General features: G+C 50.4%; 1 protein-coding gene across 3 annotated transcripts in view; it reads left to right on the forward strand.

Annotated features, from left to right (window-relative positions):
• LOC147086421 (regulation of nuclear pre-mRNA domain-containing protein 2-like) overlaps positions 1-19,962 on the forward strand; it is a 112,050-nt gene that overhangs the window by 64,159 nt on the left and 27,929 nt on the right. For 2 of the 3 annotated variants that reach the window (XM_085978524.1, XM_085978525.1), the window contains exons 3-8: positions 4,153-4,253; positions 6,843-6,911; positions 9,095-9,147; positions 13,220-13,346; positions 15,322-15,497; positions 17,350-17,674. In XM_085978524.1, coding sequence (XP_085834650.1) covers positions 4,153-4,253; positions 6,843-6,911; positions 9,095-9,147; positions 13,220-13,346; positions 15,322-15,497; positions 17,350-17,674 — 851 coding nt within the window. The remainder of the gene's footprint in view (positions 1-4,152; positions 4,254-6,842; positions 6,912-9,094; positions 9,148-13,219; positions 13,347-15,321; positions 15,498-17,349; positions 17,675-19,962) is intronic. The other variant, XM_085978527.1, reaches the window with a different exon arrangement.

The following is a 19,962-nucleotide window of genomic DNA, read 5'->3' on the forward strand; positions in this document are numbered from 1 at the left end:
TTGTGTATTCCCTTGCCTTATTTGTCCGTCCAAAATGCATCACCTCGCACTTTTCAGGGTTAAATTCCATTTGCCACTTTTCCGCCCATCTGACCAACCCGTTTATATCGTCCTGTAGCCTGAGGCTTTCCTCCTCGCAATTTACCACCCCACCAATTTTCGTGTCATCTGCAAACTTACTGATCATACCTTTTACATTCTCATCCAAATCATTTATGTAGATCACAAACAGCAAGGGACCCAGCACCGATCCCTGAGGTACCCCACTGGACACAGGCTTCCAGTCACAAAAGCAACCTTCGACCATCACCCTCTGCCTCCTGCCACTCAGCCAGTTTAGGATCCAACGCGCCAAGGCACCCTGGATCCCATGGGCTCTTACCTTCTTGACCAGTCTCCTATGCGGGACTTTGTCAAAAGCTTTACTGAAATCCATGTAAACCACATCCACAGCATTTCCCCCATCCACACACCTAGTCACCCCCTCGAAAAATTTAATCAGATTGGTCAGACATGATTTACCCTTGACAAAGCCATGCTGACTATCCCCGATTAATCCTTGCCTCTCCAAGTGGAGACTAATTTTGTCCCTCCAGAATTTTTTCCAATAATTTCCCTACCACAGATGTTAGGCTCACTGGCCTGTAATTCCCTGGTTTATCCCTGCTACCCTTCTTGAATAATGGTACTACGTTAGCTGTTCTCCAGTCCTCTGGTACATCCCCTGTGGCCAGAGAGGTTCTGAAAATTTGTGTCAGAGCCCCTGCAATCTCCTCCTTTGCCTCACACAACAGCCTGGGATACATCTCGTCCGGGCCTGGGGATTTATCCACTTTTTGGCCTGCTAAAACCGCTAGTACCTCCTCCCTCTCGATGCTAATATGTTCAAGTATGTCACAGTCCCCTTGCCCGATTTCTATGTCTACATCGTCTTTCTCCATAGTGAACACAGATGCAAAAAATTCATTTAAAACCCCGCCTACATCATCTGGCTCTACATACAGATTGCCCCTTTGGTCCCTAATGGGCCCTACCCTTTCCCTGGTTATCCTCTTGCCCTTAATATACTTATAAAACATCTTAGGATTTTCCTTTATTTTGCTCGCCAGTGTTATTTCATGGCCCCTCCTCGCCCTCCTAATTTCTTTTTTAAGTATGCTCCTGCACTTTTTATACTCCTCTAGGGCTTCCTCCGTCTTTAGTCTTTTGTAACTGCCAAAAGCCCCCCTTTTTTTCCTAATGCATTTTTGTATATCCCTTGTCATCCAAGGTTCCCTTTGCTTGTTGGTCCCACCCTTGACCTTTACAGGAACATGTTGGCGTTGTACTCTCTCTATTTCCCTTCTGAAAGTCTCCCACTGCTTTGATGTGGATTTTCCTATAAGTAGCTGCTCCCAGTCCACTTTGGCCAGATCCTGCCTTATCATATTAAAATCGGCCTTTCCCCAATTTAGAAACCTTATTTCCGGGCCGTCTTTGTCTTTTTCCATGACCACCTTAAATCTCACCGAATTATGGTCACTGTCGCCAAAATGCTCTCCTACTGACACTTCCACCACTTGCCCGGCTACATTCCCTAGAATTAGGTCCAGTACCGCCCCTCTCTTGTAGGACTTTCTACATGTTGGCTCAAAAAGCTCTCCTGGATGCACTTTAAGAATTCTGCACCCTCTAAGCCTTTCACACTCTGACTATCCCAATTAATACGTCGTGTTGGGTGAAGCAGGATTATCAAAGCGTGAATTAAGCTATGAAATCTCTCGACTTTTCTGTTCGTACTGGAGCGCAGTTTCTCCAGGTGATCTCTCTTTCCCCCCCCCCCCCCACAGAAATCGGGTTTGGGACACACCTGTCCCTTGTTACAGTACGAAAAAGCCCCATGGTGGTGCATTTTATACCGACACGACTGAATGTAAACTGCTTGGGGAAACCTTTATTTTTCTTCTCCTGCCGAATATCGGCAAAACTTTGTGACTGCAAGTTCTCGGCCAATTTTCAGTTGATAATGGACACTAGCTTGCCGAGTTCCTGCAGCCCGTTTCAGAGTAAACGGGACAGAAACCAACTAGCGATGTTGCTAACCTTTTTTTTTAAAGGGGAAAATTAGTGTAAAGGGGAGTCACAGTCTCGTAATAAGGGGTCGGCCATTTAAGACTGAGGCTGAGATGTTGTCTACATGGATTTTCGGAAGGCGTTTGACAAAGTACCACATAGAAGGCTGGTTAACAATTGAGGCTCATGGAATAGGTGGGTCAGTGGCAGCTTAGATAAGGAATTGGCTTAAGGACAGAAAACAGCGAGTTGTGGTAAATGGCTGTTTTTCAGACTGGAGGATGGTAGACAGTGGTGTTCCCCAAGGGTCAGTGCTTTTTTTGATATATATAAATGACCTGGATATTGGAATACTGAGTAGAATTTCTAAATTTGCTGATGACACCAAACTTGGGGGTGTGGCAAACAGTGAGGATGATACCAATCGACTGCAACAGGACATAGAAAGGCTAGCAGAATGGGCAGACAAGTGGCAGATGGAGTTTAATACAGAGAAGTGTGAGGTAATGCATTTTGACAGAAGGAACAGGGAGAGGCAATATACACTTAATGGCACAGTTTTAAAGAGTGTGCAGGGACAGAGGGACCTGGGAGTTAATGTGCATAGGTCCCTGAAGGTGGCGGGACATATTGAGAGAGTGGTTAACAAAGCATATTGGATCTTGGGCTTCATAAATAGAGGTATTGAGTTCAATAGTATAGAAGTTATGCTGAACTTTTATAAAGCGCTGGTTAGGCCACAACTGGAGTATTGGGTCCAGTTCTGGTCACCACACTTTAGGAAGGATGTGCAGGCCCTTGAGAGGGTGCAGAGGAGATTTACCAGAATGGTTCCGGGGATGGGGGATCTTAGCTACAAGGACAGGTTGGAGAAGCTGGATTTGTTTTCATTAGAGCAAAGGAGGTTGAGGGGTGATTTGACAGAGGTGTACAAGATTATGATGGGTTTGGGTAGGCTAGACGGGGAAAGGCTGTTCCCACTAGTTGATGGTACAAGGACTAGGGGACACAGATTTAAGGTTTTGGACAAGAGATACGGGGGGGACGTGAGGGAAATCATTTTTACGCAGCGAGTGGTGAGGACCTGGAACTCGCTGCCGACGGAAGTGGTGGAAGCGGAGACACTCGATGTTTTCAAGGGGAGACTGGATAGGCACTTGAGGGAAATAAACTTGCAGGGCTACGGGGATAGAGCGGGGGAATGGGACTGACTGGATCGCTCTACAGAGAGCCGGCATGGACTCGATGGTCCGAATGGCCTCCTTCTGTGCCGTTATGACTCTGAGGAGGAATTTCTTCACTCAGAGGGTTGTGAATCTTTGCAATTCTCCAGCCCAGAGGGCTGTGGATGCTGAGTCGGTCAAGGCTGAGATCGATAGATTTTTGGACTCTCGGGGAATCAAGGGATACGGGGATCAGGCGGGAAAGTGGAGTTGAGGTCGATGATCAGCCATGATCTTAATGAATGACGGAGCAGGCTCGAGAGGCCGAATGGCCGACTCCTTCTATTTCTTACGTTCTTATGTAAGAACTTGCACAGATGGGCTAGTTTTGCGGTGTTATCCAAAACTGGGCCATTCATTACATGTACTGAAAATAAAACGGTTTCGGCAACATCTGTGAAGAGAAAAGACAGATTAAATGTTCGGGTGCGTACCCTTCATCAGAACTGAAGTCTGAAAGATAAACGGGGATTTTGGGAAGGTTGGGGGGAAATGATAAAAAAATAGGGGAGAGGGGGGAGATCAGCAGACACACCACTCACCGAGAGGAAGTTGATGGATTAGTTGATCCGCAAAATGCATAATAGAAAGTAATTTGACGTGAAAGATCATTAGGTGCAGAGATATTAAAAAAGGAGAAAAGAATGGGGGAATAGGGGCAGCGCAGGAGAGATCCACACGAACAAAATGTCCGCGACCCTTCGTCCCCGTCATAGAATAAACTCGCAACACTGGATGAATCTGTGACGAGACTCAAGTAACAGACTTTTACATCTGAATCAATCACCAAGTGTAAGAAGCTGCGTCAAATGTTCTGCGGTTGTTCCAAACGAGCACGAATTCACGCGTGTCCTCTCACTTTTCTGGCTTTCTTTAGGGATCCTTCCATCCGCAAATCAGTGGAGCGAATATTTACAATATGGGAGCAGAGGAGCGTCTACCCGGAGGAATTGATTGTGGACCTGCGAACCGCTCTTGGTGAGCGCAGTTTGTGTATATAAAATAAAAGATTGTACAGTGTTGGCTCTAGGAATGCTGAGAGACGATGCTTGTTTTTTTTTTAAAGCAGGAAACTTCACCCTAAACAGTAACGCACCTCAGTTATTGAAGTCCCTTCCTACAGCCGGTGGACGTCGCTGTAAGCTTGTAGTCCCTTTATTCAGTCTTCCGCTCCACCCCCCCTCTCCTCGTGTAACACCCCATTTCCCAGGCGAGGTAGCTGATGGGGTGCCAGTGACGCTGAAAGGCACGAGGGACCTCATGCCGCGTGGCAAAGCAACCATTTTGTGAGAAGCTGTACCTTGCTGTTCGGCACCTGTGAGCTGTCAGTCCCGCTCCCTTGTTAAACAAGTGCTTTCCACGGACATCGTTCCAGTAAGGTACTGTACTCTGGAGGGCGCTGTGGTCGCGTGTTCCATGCCTTTCAGTAATGCCGTGGTGTGGAATTGAAACGGACCACGTTCCTTTTGGGATTCGAGGCCTTTTAAAGCTTCGGACCCATCCTACATCAGAACCTCTTGAGCTGTGGGCGCCTGTCCGTCTGGAACCCGGCCTGTAGCTACTAAAGCAACATACAGGAAACTTTGTGCTATCCGGCACCGACGGGACTGAGCTGTTGCTGTTCCCTCAAAACTGCGCGAATGTTGAAACATACGGAGGTTTTCAGCTCCGTGTGAATCAACAAACCCTGTTGCTTAGCAACAGCTTCTAAACAGTCGGCAAGCGTCTCTGTAGCGTCTCTAGCTGAAGCTGTTGCTTAGCTACAGACCTTGCAGAGCTTGACTGTTGAGGGAAAAAAGCAACGAAAAGAAAAAAAACCTAACGCAACGGCTCCTGATTTTTGCCGGTGGCTCGAGCATTCCGGACATTTAGCCTCCGGATAAGACAAAGTTTCCTGTACTGCGGAAATCAGAAATAAAAACAGAAAATGTATAATTGCACACTCCAAAACAGCTTGAGAGTTTTCTTTGCCGATGTAGTGAAGTGTTGTATAAATCGTTTGGCTAATTAGGAAATTGAGGGATGCCAAAGTAAGCGGATAACAAAACTCACAGCTAGAGGTCACGAAACGCCTTGGCGCAAATCTATTCCTGCCCGAGCTCGCCAAATCACTATCCAGTCAAGTAAGGAGTATTTATTTCTGTCGTCAGGTCAGGAGGGCTCTCGGAACCTCCAGGATATATGGACTGACTCTGGCCCAAGCCACGCACGCACAAAGAAAGGGGGGAGGGGTACAATATAACCTGTAAACTGATAGGAACTTGGGCAGTGCACCAGGAGATTGTGTTCCCAGTTTATGCTGTGATCTTTTTGAAAGGGTCGAGGAAGCACAGTGTTCTAAAACAGGTAATGCAGCTGTGACCCACCCAAGGACACGTGGTTAAAATGGCAAACTGAGCTTGTGTGGCATTGATATTGTGAGAGTTGCTGATGTCTGCTCTGATGACGTTTAACTTTGGGGAAAATTCAAACTGCTCCAGGTTACGTATCTTTCCGACGGCGCTTGTCTGTGAATTGCAGCATGCTCTGGTGTGTTCATCTCTGTATTTTCATCTGGTGTGCAATTTACATCCAAAATCGCAGCCACCAATAAGGGTGCAGGTGGTGGTGTTTCAACCATTTAAATTTTATTCCTCAAGGTGCTGTTTCTGGCTGGGGAATGGCTCCACTGACCCCAGCAGCCCTTCAGTAGTTGAGAGGCTATCGGACCACGGAGTACTCAACAGCCGATCCCAGTCCGTGTGAACCTAACATCCACGCATCTGCAGTTTCATGATTGGGAGCAAATTTTCTCCCCTTCCTCTTCCCCACGCACCCGAGGGGCAACTTTAGCGCATAACTGTTGCCGTAGTTGCGATTGCCTAACTCGGCCCATACCAGGGATCAGACCTCTGGCGCGTACTGGTCTCTCTCTGCTGTTGAGGGGGACCGTGCCTGTGTCTTATTGCAACTAAACGTTTTATTTTTGAAAAATGTGGTGAGCATAGAAACATTGCGGTTTGAGTACATCACAGAAATTTGCGGCACAGAAGGAGGTCATTCGACCCACCGTGTCTGTGCCGGGGTAGAGGACTGCAGAGGGCATTGAGCAGAACCGAATTGCGCGGACTAATAGTTTACATCAGGCACCGTTGGGTGGTGGCCCAGCGGTGCGCACCTTGACTGAGCGGGAAGCGGGTTCGTGCCTGCAATCCCCCCCTCCCGGCGTGACAACTTATCGTTCAGTCCGGGGAACGTGCCGAGCAGAACAAAGCCCTTCTCCGCAGGCGGCAGCGATTGTACGACAACCTGCTCTGCCTTCGTCTATCAACAGGGGAGTGGTGCCCTTTTAAAAATTAATGGGGTTGGCAAAGCGGGAGGGTGGGGGTGGGGTCCTATTTCTGCCAGTCTTCACCAGTTAAAACCGTTTAATGAGGCCAGATGCTTTATGCAAAATGTTTTAAATAATTAGCACTTCCCTTGCGTACAAATGCAAACAAAAAATATCACCGTGCTGTCTGGAGCGAAAACTTCAGGCTAAGCGGACCGGAAATTCACTATTTTTCCACTTGTTTCCATTCATTTTAGTGGGACGAAAGACAACTGAATTTACTAAAGTGAAAACAGGTATGGAACAGGTTTCGAGCAGCAGGGAAGGTGTGTGCAGAATCTCTCATTATTTAATAAAACACTTCTTAATTTTTTTTGGTGACACTGCTTGTGCTGTCCTCGTGCACTCACGGTGCTGATAAACAGAAGTTAGACATCAGACATTGCAATTCTATCACGGAAGACCTCTCCTGGTCCCTCAACACCTCCTCTCTGGTGAAGAAGGCCCAGCAGCGCCTATATTTCCTAAGGAGACTGAAGGGATGTAACCTGTCACCCCTGATCCTCTCTAACTTTTACCGCTGCACAATAGAGAGCATCCTGACAAACTGTATCACAGTATGGTACGGCAGCTGTAGCTACTATGACCGGAAAGCCCTGCAGCGGGTAGTCAAAACTGCCCAACGCATTACCGGCACCCAGCTACCGACCATAGAGCATATGTATCAGAAACGCTGCCTACGGAGGTCACGGTCCATCATCAAAGACCCTACCCACCCCAGCCGCAGTCTGTTCGCCCTCCTGCCATCTGGGAGACGCTACAGATGCATTCGCACCCGTACGACCAGATTTACAGAATCACAGAATCACAGAAACCCCACAGTGCAGATAGAGGCCATTTCGGCCCATCGAGCCTGCACCGACACATATCCCACCCTATCCCTGTAACCCCACGTATTTAATCCCCCTAACACTAAGGGTCAATTTATCATAGCCAATCAACCTAACCACATCTTTGGACTGTGGGAGGAAACCGGAGCACCCAGAGGAAACCCACGCAAACACGGGGAGAATGTGCAAACTCCACACAGTCACCCGAGGCCGGATTTGAACCCGGGTCCCTGGCGCTGTGAGGCAACAGTGCTAACCACTATGCCACCGTGCTGGGAACAGCTTCTTTCCCAGGGCTGTCATCCTACTGAACTCCACAAATAAACTCTAAAGCCTGCACATCTGCCAATGCACTTTATTATGGTTATATGTTTATGTTAATGTATTACAAGCCAAATGTATGTTGAATGTTTAAATGTCTTAATCTAAATGTACACTCTCGGGAGCCGCAAGCCTACATTTCGTTGTACTGCACTTGTGCACTAACAATGACAATAAAAGTTGATTATTATTATTATTATTATTATCTTGTGACAGCTTCAGTGAATATATATATTATATATATATATAATATATTAAACCTTTGGCTGTGGGTAGTTAGTTGAGTATTCAGGTCTGAGCTCTGTCAACTGATAGCCGTGCAGCTGTGTCTTGCCTAACATGATGGTTTTTCAAGCTTTGTAGTGCAACCTCTGCAGATATCGACGCGCTCCTGACATCCTATTTCCCCAACGCCCGAACGACATCGTCAGCCGGCCAAAGGAAAGCAGTGCTGTTCCCGCATGGTGTTTTTTTATGCTAGTGTACATCAACAAGTCAGCAGAAATAATACAGAACTGAAGACGCTCAGCTCCTTGCTGACTGCCTTTGGCATCCAGATCTCACACGCCCGCTCCCGACGGTTACTGGCGCCCGTTGCAGTTCGATGGGTGCCTCCGGTACCCGCCTGCCAAATGGTCCTCCTTCGTGCGCGAGCCCAGGCGATACGCGTTGGTAGGATATTCCTTTTGGGGATGCGCGGGGCCTCCCCGCTACCACATCCGAACCCGCCCTCGCCGGACATCCTCACGTGGCCGCTTTCCTGCAGGAGACACTGGGCGGTGCTCTGCAGCAGAGACCCAGGTTCTACCCGTTGGGGCCAGTTGTAGCACGCCTACTGCCCCCCCTAGCTTTGGTCCGGGAGACTCGCATCCGAGACCCTCTGCAAAATCGCTGCTTCAACAGGATGTTAAAAATGCCACCGTGTTTAATTTTGTATGTACTGTATAGTAAAGGTGTGTCATTAACAGGGTCGTGGGTTCAGATAACATCCACACCACAGGAACTGAGCTGTAGTGGCTGATTTTTTAAAATTCTGAATGCAAAATGCAAAACTGTCTATGCTGTTTTTTTTCCGTATTGTGCACTGTAACACTTTGCTCTCAGTGTTTTGGTTGACAGCATTTCTCGCTGCGGATACCAGTTGAGTGGCTGTGCGTGACCTGCACACCAAACGCTAAAACACTTGTGCTGTATTTGACATACCCGCCGTTCAGGCAATGCTCGTGACCGTCCTGCGCAACTGTACTCTGGGTGAGGCTGCTGTCAACAGCTGATGCCGTTTTTCCTTTCCTTTACAGTGAGCAATAAAGCACGAGTCGTCGTGAAATCCAAGATACTGGCTGAATTCAGGGTGAGCGTCCCGGCGTTTTATTTTCCCTATTTTCCTTCCCCGTCTCTCCCGACTGCTGGGGTGCGGGTTCCACGGGCACAGCCGCCCTCTGGTGCCACACTGAAGTGCCCATTTCCGAATGTCCGTGCCAGCATCGGGCCAGGGGCAGAAGAACATAAGGAATAGGAGCAGGATTTGGCCTTTCGAGCCTGCTCCGCTGGGGCAGAGAATCCCAAAGATTCACCGCCCTCTGAGTGAAGAAATTCCTCCTCATCTCAGTCCTCAATGGCCGACCCCTTATCCTGAGACTGTGACCCCTGGTTCTAGACTCTCCAGCCAGGGGAAGCATCTACCGGTCAAGCCTCTTAAGAATTTTATACCTTTCACCTCTCTAAACTCTAGGGAGGCATCACAGCCGAGCCTAATCTTGTCTTCACCAGAAGCCCATGCTTTCTAGGGGGGTTACTGAATAGCGAGCAGGAGCAGTCACAGTGACTGGTTTAATTTCTCCCTTCCTGGGTCCGGGGGCTCGGCGATTGATTTGTTAGCATCCTTAACCACCACTCGGGCGCTGATCCACTAACTCAGCACAGACCTGAGACAGAACATGGGATCGCCCTGGTCTGTGTGGCCCAGTGTCACGCTGGACAGCGCAATTATTCACTCGACCCATGTGGTTTTAATGGGACTGGTGAAGGGATTTTAATTTTTTTTTTAGACTGAAGAGAGATTGAACGCTGGCCTCCTGAGACATGAGCACAAAAGTCACAGCTTTTTAAAAATGTCTAGAAATTAAGAATAGATTTTATATGTTTAACTCCCCTCTGAGGGGTGCAGTGATCTGTATCACTGCAAAACACATTCACTAAAGTGCAACATCCTTCCTTCCCCACTCCCCTGGTAACAGAAGTAAGCTAGCCCAGCATTTTTGTGCTTAAAATCATACTGTACAGTGTCAGTAGCAAGTGCTTCAACTGTATTGTGTCACCTTAGCATCTCCCTTCCCCCGCCCCCATTATCCCCTCCTCTGGTGACTTGATTTCATGCAGCTTCAAGGATGCCGGCCTCCCCGCAGTACCTTACCTTGCTTGACAGGTGAGCTGAGACCGTGGGTCCTGCCGGGCTATTCACCAGTGGAGCCCGATCCTGTCTTCGACCATCATGTCCGCACACGAGCACCATTCCAACAGGGGCTATAGGAATGGGAACCGTGAATTGTTGTTTTTTTTTTTCCTTTTCCCCCTCAGCCCCGGCGTCACTGAGGCCAGTTACTGAATCCCGTCACTTGCCCTAGCTGAAAGCAGTAAACGCGGCGCAGGGAGAGCCTCGGACTTCTTGGTCTGTGTAGCCCAGTCCCGCATTAAGCGGCGGTATTGGACCAGGGAGCCCCAGCTATAGCTGCTTGCCAGCGGTAATAACCATGAGACTGCTGTATCCCTGTGCGCCATAAGAGGAAGGAACGCTTGCATTTATACAGCACCTTTCGCGACCTCAGGACACTTTATAGCCAATGAAGTACTTTTGAAGAACAGTCACTGTTGTAATGTAGGAAACGCGGCAGCCAAACTATGCTGACACTTTGCACAGGAGGCATTGTTAGGTACCGATGTATAAGTAGAGACTATTTTTAAACAGCAAAGCTGACGAAACGACTCCCTTTTTAAGTGAAGGATTTTATTTGCCACTTTGCGCACAGCAAGCTCCCACTAACAGCAATGTGATAAATGACCAGATAATTTTTTTTTAGTGATGTTGGTTGAGGGATAAATATTGGCCCCAGGACACCGGGGAGAACTCCCCCTTGCTCTTCAAAAATAGCAATGTGGGACCTTTTACTTCGACCAGAGGGGGCCTCAGTTTAACATCCTCTCTGACAGTGCGGCGCTCCCGCAGTACTGCCTCTCTGACAGTGCGGCGCTCCTGCAGTACTGCCTCTCCGACAGTGCGGCGCTCCCTCAGTACTGCCCCTCCGACAGTGCGGCGCTCCCGCAGTACCGCCCCTCCGACAGTGCGGCGCTCCCTCAGTGCCGCCCCTCCGACAGTGCGGCGCTCCCTCAGTACCGCCCCTCCGACAGTGCGGCGCTCCCTCAGTGCCGCCCCTCCGACAGTGCGGCACTCCCTCAGTACTGCCCCTCCACTGCCCCTCCGACAGTGCGGCGCTCCCTCAGTGCCGCCCCTCCGACAGTGCGGCGCTCCCTCAGTGCCGCCCCTCCGACAGTGCGGCGCTCCCTCAGTGCTGCCCCTCCGACAGTGCGGCGCTCCCTCAGTGCCGCCCCTCCGACAGTGCGGCGCTCCCTCAGACAGTGCGGCGCTCCCTCAGTGCTGCCCCTCTGACAGTGCGGCGCTCCCTCAGTGCCGCCCCTCCGACAGTGCGGCGCTCCCTCAGTGCTGCCCCTCTGACAGTGCGGCGTTCCCTCAGTGCTGCCCCTCCGACAGTGCGGCGCTCCCTCAGTACCGCCCCTCCGACAGTGTGGCGCTCCCTCAGTACTGCCCCTCCGACAGTGCGGCGCTCCCTCAGTGCCGCCCCTCCGACAGTGCGGCGCTCCCTCAGTGCCGCCCCTCCGACAGTGCGGTGCTCCCTCAGTGCTGCTCCTCCGACAGTACGGCGCTCCCTCAGTACCGCCCCTCCGACAGTGCGGCGCTCCCTCAGTACCGCCCCTCCGACAGTGCGGCGCTCCCTCAGTACCGCCCCTCCGACAGTGCGGCGCTCCCTCAGTACCGCCCCTCCGACAGTGCGGCGCTCCCTCAGTACCGCCCCTCCGACAGTGCGGCGCTCCCTCAGTACCGCCCCTCCGACAGTGCGGCGCTCCCTCAGTACCGCCCCTCCGACAGTGCGGCGCTCCCTCAGTACCGCCCCTCCGACAGTGCGGCGCTCCCTCAGTACCGCCCCTCCGACAGTGCGGCGCTCCCTCAGTACCGCCCCTCCGACAGTGCGGCGCTCCCTCAGTACCGCCCCTCCGACAGTGCGGCGCTCCCTCAGTACCGCCCCTCCGACAGTGCGGCGCTCCCTCAGTACCGCCCCTCCGACAGTGCGGCGCTCCCTCACGACCGCCCCTCCGACAGTGCGGCGCTCCCTCACGACCGCCCCTCCGACAGTGCGGCGCTCCCTCACGACCGCCCCTCCGACAGTGCGGCGCTCCCTCACGACCGCCCCTCCGACAGTGCGGCGCTCCCTCACGACCGCCCCTCCGACAGTGCGGCGCTCCCTCACGACCGCCCCTCCGACAGTGCGGCGCTCCCTCACGACCGCCCCTCCGACAGTGCGGCGCTCCCTCAGTACCGCCCCTCCGACAGTGCGGCGCTCCCTCAGTACCGCCCCTCCGACAGTGCGGCGCTCCCTCAGCACTGCACTGGGAGCGTCGGCCTGGATTATGGGCTCAAGTCTCTGGGGTGGGACTCGAACCCACGATCTTCTGACTCAAAAATGAGAGAGAGTGAGTGCTACCCACTGAGCCACAGCTAGAAAAAAATAAACTTGGCCCCTCCTTCGCCCAGCAACATGCATTTTATTATTGTAATTCTTCTTTGCTTGAACTTCATTTCTCTGTCACATTTATAGTATTTACTATACAAGCTGTGTGTTTCAGTATGCCTTGGCTTTTAAACAACGCTCCCTGATGTAATAAAACTCACTACGGACTTGGTTCGAGTATAAAGCAAGGCTTTAATCAACTTGTTTCAGAACATGGAGGTCTAGTTGTACTTCACTAGTTCCTGTCTTACAAAATGTCCCTGTGCAAGCTGGGCCCATGCCCGAGTATTTATACTCCTTGGACGGCGCCACCAGCTGGCCGTCCGGCGTTATTTCATGAGTTGTTTCTTTATGATGATGAGATTTATAACACTCCCTATAAGTTGCGTGGCCGCGCAGCTCTCTGCCGGTGGTCCCACGCAGTCCGGGACCGGCTTTTGCAACGTTAAAGATTGCGCACGTAAAGGGGCCGTGCAGCCCCTTAAAGGAGCCGCGCACCCGGAAACAAATGAGGGGAAACATTGCTTTTGAATGGCCCTAGGGACTGGTCCTGGGGAACGGTGGGAGTTTCATCACAAACCTCACAGAAAATGACCGTGCGCCCTGTGCTTCCCACCGCAGCCGCAGGCACTGATTGATCAGCTGGGGTCGTACAAACAAGCCGAGGACGAGCGGGAGTTCAAGGAGAAGCAGCTTGGGACCCTCCGCGTGGACGTCTGTAGCACAGAGACTTTGAAACGATTGAAAGGTACATCCGTGCAGTAGGCAGTAAATTAATCTGTTGATTACTTGTAGAACATTTGTTGTGGGTGGGGGGGGGTGGCTGGTGTTTGAACCTTATTTGTTTCATTGCCTACACATATGCCTTTTTCGATTTTAATATCTAAGTCGTCATCGTCTTCTTAGGCAGTCCCTCGGAACCGAGGATGACTTGCTTCCACACTAAAAATGAGTTCTCAGCTGGACTGATGAGTCCAGTGCGGGACCTGCAGTCTCTGTCACAGGTGGGGCAGACGGTGGTTGAAGGGGCGGGTGGGTGGGGTGCTTGGGTTGACGTGCGCCCCTTGCACTGCCTGCGCTTGGCTTCCGCTTGCTCCCGGCGAAGAGACTCGAGGTGTTCAGCGCCTATCCCGGATGCTTCTCCTCCACTTTGTGTGGCCTTGGGCCAGGGATTCCCAGGTGTCAGTGGGGATGTTGCACTTTTTCAAGGAGGCTTTGAGGGTGTCCTTGAAGCGTTTCACAGAATCCCCACAGTGCAGATAGAGGCCATTTCGGCCCATCGAGCCTGCACCGACACATATCCCACCCAATCCCCGTAACCCCTACACCAACACATTCCTCTGCCCACCTGGGGCTCTCTTGCCGTGCCGGAGCTCCAAGTAAAGCGCTTGTTTTGGGAGTCTCGTATCGGGCATGCGGACAATGTGACCCGTCCATCAAGCGTAGGTGTATATATAAGGAGTAGGCCTCCTGTGGCACTGCTCTGTATGTCAGGATACAGTGGGATATGCTGCCGCCCAGTGACTGCAACCTGCAGTTGCAGTGCCCCCGAGACCTGTTTAAGAACTTGCCATTACACAGCGCTTTATCTGACCTCGGGGCTTTCCAAAGCGATTCACAGCCAACAAAGTACTTTTTGAAGTGATGTCACCGTTGTAACAGCGGGAAACATGTTGATAACACCCATGACCAAAAGCCATAATAACTGCAGTTTACAGACAAAAAATGTGGGCATTCCCAAGATTTTAAATCAAATTGGTTTTTATAGGTACAGGAAACTTTCTTTTTTACCCGGCACCGGCGTGGTGCCGGTTTATCAAAAAGTCCGGATTACAGAGAGCTATAGTTAAAGGTACGAGAGCCCCGTACACGGCCACAGATCCAGGCGTCCCTGTTGCATAGCAACAGGTGCAGGAACCCTGGTTACACAGCCACAGATCCAGGAACGGCCACTAATAGGAAGTAAAACTTACCTGAACCGACTCCTGAATTTTGCCGGTTAACCGAGGTTTCCGGTTATTGAGGTGCCGGTAAATCGAGAGTTTCCTGTAGTTGGGATCTATAAACTCTGCTTGCATTTTACTCTTGTGGTTTTTTTTTTTTGGAATCATCTTGAACCCCTCAATAAACATAGAAACATAGAAGATAGGAGCAGGAGTAGGCCATTCGGCCCTTCGAGCCTGCTCCGCCATTCAACGAGATCATGGCTGATCATCCAAACCCTAGCACCCGGTCCCTACACCGACAGCCATCCCACCCAAGCCGTAACCCCACGTATTTAATCCCCCCTAACACTAAGGGTCAATTTTTATCATGGCCAATCAACCTAACCCGCACATCTTTGGACTGTGGGAGGAAACCGGAGCACCCGGAGGAAACCCACGCAAACACGGGGAGAATGTCTGTGTGGAGTTTGCACAGTCACCCGAGGCCGGATTTGAACCCGGGTCCCTGGCGCTGTGAGGCAACAGTGCTAATGCCAGGAAAAGACCATTCATCCTTCTACCCTTCCAAACCTCCAATTGGCTTCCTTACAGTGATTCGGGAATTAATAACCCCGTGTCTCCTTTCTTAATAAGAGCTCATCCGGTCCTTTCTTTTTAAAACCCTGCCGTGATTCTCTGTTCCACGACCCCCCACCCCCCCCCCCCCCCCCCCCAACTGGTACCTTGTGCAGACCGGAAAGGAACGCCTCATTCTCTCTCTTTATTTTTTTTTTGTAGATCGTGCTGGAGGGAAACGATTTTCCAAAGACTTTGAGGAATCCAGCTCCAAGTTGGAAGATTTCTGTGCCGAGCTGGAGAGGGAGGTGAAGAAGACCCCGCCGCTGCTCGAAGCTCTGGAAAATGCGGAGATATTCTACGAGGCTCAGTACAAAGAGGTGAAGATCGTAGCAAATGTAAGTGTCTTTATTTTACTCAAACTTCTCTGTGCAAGGACGCGGGTCGCATTCGTGTCAACACTGCCAGGGCATTCCCCGCAAGCGTGTCTCCTGAAACGTGTCCAATGACCTCCTTGAGGCCATTTACTGTCTGCCCCGCGGTCCGTCTCTGGTAGCTTACTCGGTAACTCTATTACCCTTTCTGCAAATGTTAGTTCTGCCTTCCTCCAAAGTTCCTTACTTTTAACTTGCGTCCCTTGTATTGTTGGTATCACTCGTACGCACGGCAAACTGTTTGCCTGGGTCAACTTTCATCAGTTTCCTTCACAAACGTGAAAACTTCAATGGAGTCACCTCGAAGTCTCCTGGTTTCCAAAGAAAAGAAGCTTGTACGTTCCGTAGAAACATAGAAGACAGGAGCAGGAGTAGGCCATTCGGCCCCTCGAGCCTGCTCCGCCATTCAATGCGATCATGGCTGATCATCCAAATTCAGTACCCTGTGACGTAATAAAACTCACTACGCACTTGGCTCGAGTATAAAGCAAGGCTTTACTCAACTTGTTTCAAAACATGGAGGTCTAGTTGTACTTCACTAGTTCCTGTCTTACAAATGTCCCGAGGCAAGCTGGGCCCACGCCCGAGCATTTATACTCCTTGGACGGCGCCACCAGCTGGCCGCCCAGTGTTATTTCATGAGTCGTTTCTTCATGATGATGAGATTTATAACACCCTGTCCCTGCTTTCTCCCCATATCCCTTGATCCCTTTCGCCTTAAGAAATATATCTAACTCCTTCTTGAATATATTTAATGAATTGGCCTCCACTGCCTTCTGTGGTAGAGAATTCCACAGGTTCACCACTCTCTGGGTGAAGAAATTCCTCCTCATTTCTGTCCTAAATGGCTTACCCTTATCCTTAGACTGTGACCCCTGGTTTTGGACTCCCCGACCATCAGGAACATCCTCCCTGCATCTAGTCTGTCCAGTCCTGCCAGAATTTTATAAGTTTCAATGAGATCCCCTCTCATTCTTCTAAACTCCAGCGAGTATAAGCCCAATCGACCCAATCTCTCCTCATACGTCATTCCTGCCATCCCAGGTATCAGCCTGGTGAATCCTGCCGATTTCAAATCGGTGAATGCTCAATAAGTGTTCTCCCCGTGTTCCCCACACCTCTCGCTGTGCTGTATAGTGTCAACACGAACGTTATAAAACGCCTGGCGGCACAGTGCAAGGACCTGACTTTCCAAAGTTGATGTGCGTCTGCAGACCGCATTCTGAACTGTACAACACCAGGGTGAAGTAGCGCAGGTGCGTCAGTGAGGTTGGGAACCAATCGCACAGTGTTAAATATAATTTCTCCTACCGTGTTTTGGTTCCAGTAGTGACAGCACCAATGTGTAGGTAACCTGTGACGTAAGAAAACTACTAGGCACTTGGTCTAAGCGTTAAACAAAGCTTTAATCAACTGTTTCACAACATGGAGGTCTAGTTGTGTCCTTCACTAGTTCCTGTTAAAGAATGTCCTGAGCAAGCTGGGTCCGTGCCCGAGTATTTATACTCTCCCTGGACAGCGCCACCCGCAGGCCGCTCATTATTATTTTATAAGTCTTTCTTTCATGAATGACTGATGTCAACCTGCATTTTGTCGTGCGTGGATGGTCTCTCTAGCCAGCGTAAAAAAAGAAAGACTTTCATTTCTATAGCGCCTTCCACGACCTCAGGATGTCCCAAAGCACTTTATTCACAGCCAATGAAGTGGAGCATGGACTGTTTGGGCCGAATGTTCCTGTGCAGTGCACGCTGTGTAATTCTTGTGTCTTTTTTGTGTTCTGATTTATCACTCTCGCCATTGACTGTTTTACTCACAGGCGTACAAGACGTTTGCCAACCGAGTCAACAACCTGAAGAAGAAGCTGGACCAGCTGAAAACCGCGCTCCCGGATCCGGACGAGTCTCCCATTCCGTCTCCCAGCATGGACGCCCCGTCTCCGGCCGGCTCCGAGTCCCCCATTCGGCCGGCGGAGGAGGTTGTCGCGGTCGCGGTCACGGTCGCGGAGGTGGAGCCGCCGCCGCCGCCACCGAAGGTGGAGGAGAGCCCGGGGCCGCCCACGCCCGAGGCCTCGGGCGACAACTGTGACGTCGAGGACATGGAGCTTTCAGACGATGAGGCCGCCGGAGCAGCAAGCATCATAGGTACCAGGCTTGGAAACATGGCGGCATGATGTGGTTCCTGATCCAAGGAATCGCACTGACTCGCAGCACAGAAACAGGCCACTCGCTTGCCCAACTCGTCCGTGCTGGTGTTTATACTCTCCACGTGTCTCCTCCTGTTCCATCAGCCTCACCTCGGCCTTTCAGCATATCTTTCTATTCCCTTTGCTCTCATGTACTCGACGGAGATTGGGTGACCGCTTTGCGGAACACCGCCATTCAGTCCGTAAGGGGGACCCCGAGCTCCTGGTGGCCTGTCACTTTAATTCACTGCTCCACTCCCACTCGGACCTCACCGTCCGCAGCCTCTTGCATTGTTCCACGGAAGCTCAGCGTAAGCTCGAGGAACAGCACCTCATCTTCCGATTAGGCACTTTACAGCCCTCTGGACTCGACATAGAGTTCAACAATTTCAGATCATAACCTCGGCCCCTATCATATATTTTCCCTTTTTTTTAATCCACACTTTTGTCTGGGCTTTTTTCTTCCCTCCCACATGGCAGCTCTCCGTCATTCTGCCAGCGCCATTCACACTTCATCCAGAGCCATCCTTCGTTCCTTGAATATCTCTTAATATCTCTGAATCTCTCCTGCTCTCTATCCTGTCGCTGACCTTCCCTTTTGTTCTTTCACCCCCTCCCCCTTTTCCCAGCCCCCACACGCTTTAAAATCCATCCCTTTTCCTGCTTTTTTTCCAGTTCTGACGAAGGGTTTCGACCTGAAGCGTTGACTCCGTTTCTCTCTCCGCGGATGCTGCCCTGGCCCGCTGAGTGTTCCCAGCGTTTTCTGTTGCTATTCGCCTCAACCACTCCCTGTGGCAGCGAGTTCCACATTCTCACCACCCTGAGTGAAGAAAATCTCTCTCTATTTCCCTATTGGATTTATCAGTAACTATCTTGTATTGATGGCCCCTAGTTTTAGATTCTCCCACAAGTGGGAACATTCTCTCCACATCAACCCTGTCCGACCCATTCATAATTTTAAAGACCTCTATCGGGTCACCTCTAACTCAACTCTTTTTAGCCCCAAGCTGTTCAGTCTTTCCCGATAGCTGTAATCTCTCACTTCTGGTACCATCCTTGTAAATCTTTGCACTTTCTCCAGTGCCTCTATGTCCTTTTTATGGTACCGAGACCAGAATTGGGCCCAGGGCTCTAGGTGCGGCCTGACCAGGGCCCTATACAAGTTTAACATAACTTCAGTCCCTGGAAATAAATCCCAGTGATTTGTCAGCATTTGCTTTGCTGACCTGCGATGCTGTTTTTAATGATTTGTTCACCTGTATCCCTCGCAATTTTATTAGATTGTTTCATTCTGTCGTAAGTTATGATTTTTTTTTATGTGTTTCTTTAATATAAAACATAAGGCTTTAATTTTCAGTTGAAAATGTTCCTCTCGTTACTTACACTGACTGGTGACATTGGTCAGTTCTATTAGTTTTATTTCATAGGTGCAGGAGCAGGCCATTCAGCCCCTCGAGCCTGTTCCGCCATTCAATGGGACCATGGCTGATCTGGAACCTAACTCCATATCCCCCGCCTTTGGCCCATATCCCTTAATACCTCTGGTTAATTTTAAATCGGAGATTGATAGATTTTTGTTAACAATTGACCCAGCTTCAATTGCTGTTTGCGGAAGAGAGTTTCAAACTTCTTTGTGTGTAGAAGTGTTTCCTAATTTCACTCCTGAAAGGTCTGGCTCTAATTCTTAGACTGTGCCCCCTAGTCCTAGACTCCACAAACCAGCGGAAATAGTTTCTCTCTATCTGTTCCCCTTAATATCTTGAAAACTTCGATCAAATCACCCCTTAACCATCTAAATTCTAGGGAATACAACCCTAGTTTGTGTAATCTCTCCTCGTAATTTAACTTTTGGAGTCGGGCTATCATTCTGGTAAACCTACGCTGCACTCCCTCCAAGGCCAATACATCCTTCGTAAGGTGTGGTGCCCAGAACTGCTCTCGGTACGCCAGGTGTGGTCCAACCAGGGCTTTGGTAAAGGGGTGAGTTACTCGGTCTTCCCTCCTTTGATCTGGGGTTCAGTTCCCCAGATCAGGCAACTCTCCGATACCTCGACCTGAATGGGTGTTCTTCATGTACTGGCCTAGACACCAGGCCATTGACAGTTGGAGACATTATTCAAGAATGGTAGTAAGGATAAACCAGGGAATTAGTGAGCCTAACATCAGTGGTAGGGAAATTATTGGAAAAAATTCTGAGGGACAGAATTAGTCTCCACTTGGAGAGGCAAGGATTATTCAAGGATAGTC

The sequence above is a fragment of the Somniosus microcephalus genome, unplaced genomic scaffold (assembly GCF_052327205.1).
Source record: "Somniosus microcephalus isolate GS21.2 unplaced genomic scaffold, FLI_Smic_1.0 unresolved_chr7, whole genome shotgun sequence".
NCBI lineage: Eukaryota > Metazoa > Chordata > Chondrichthyes > Squaliformes > Somniosidae > Somniosus > Somniosus microcephalus.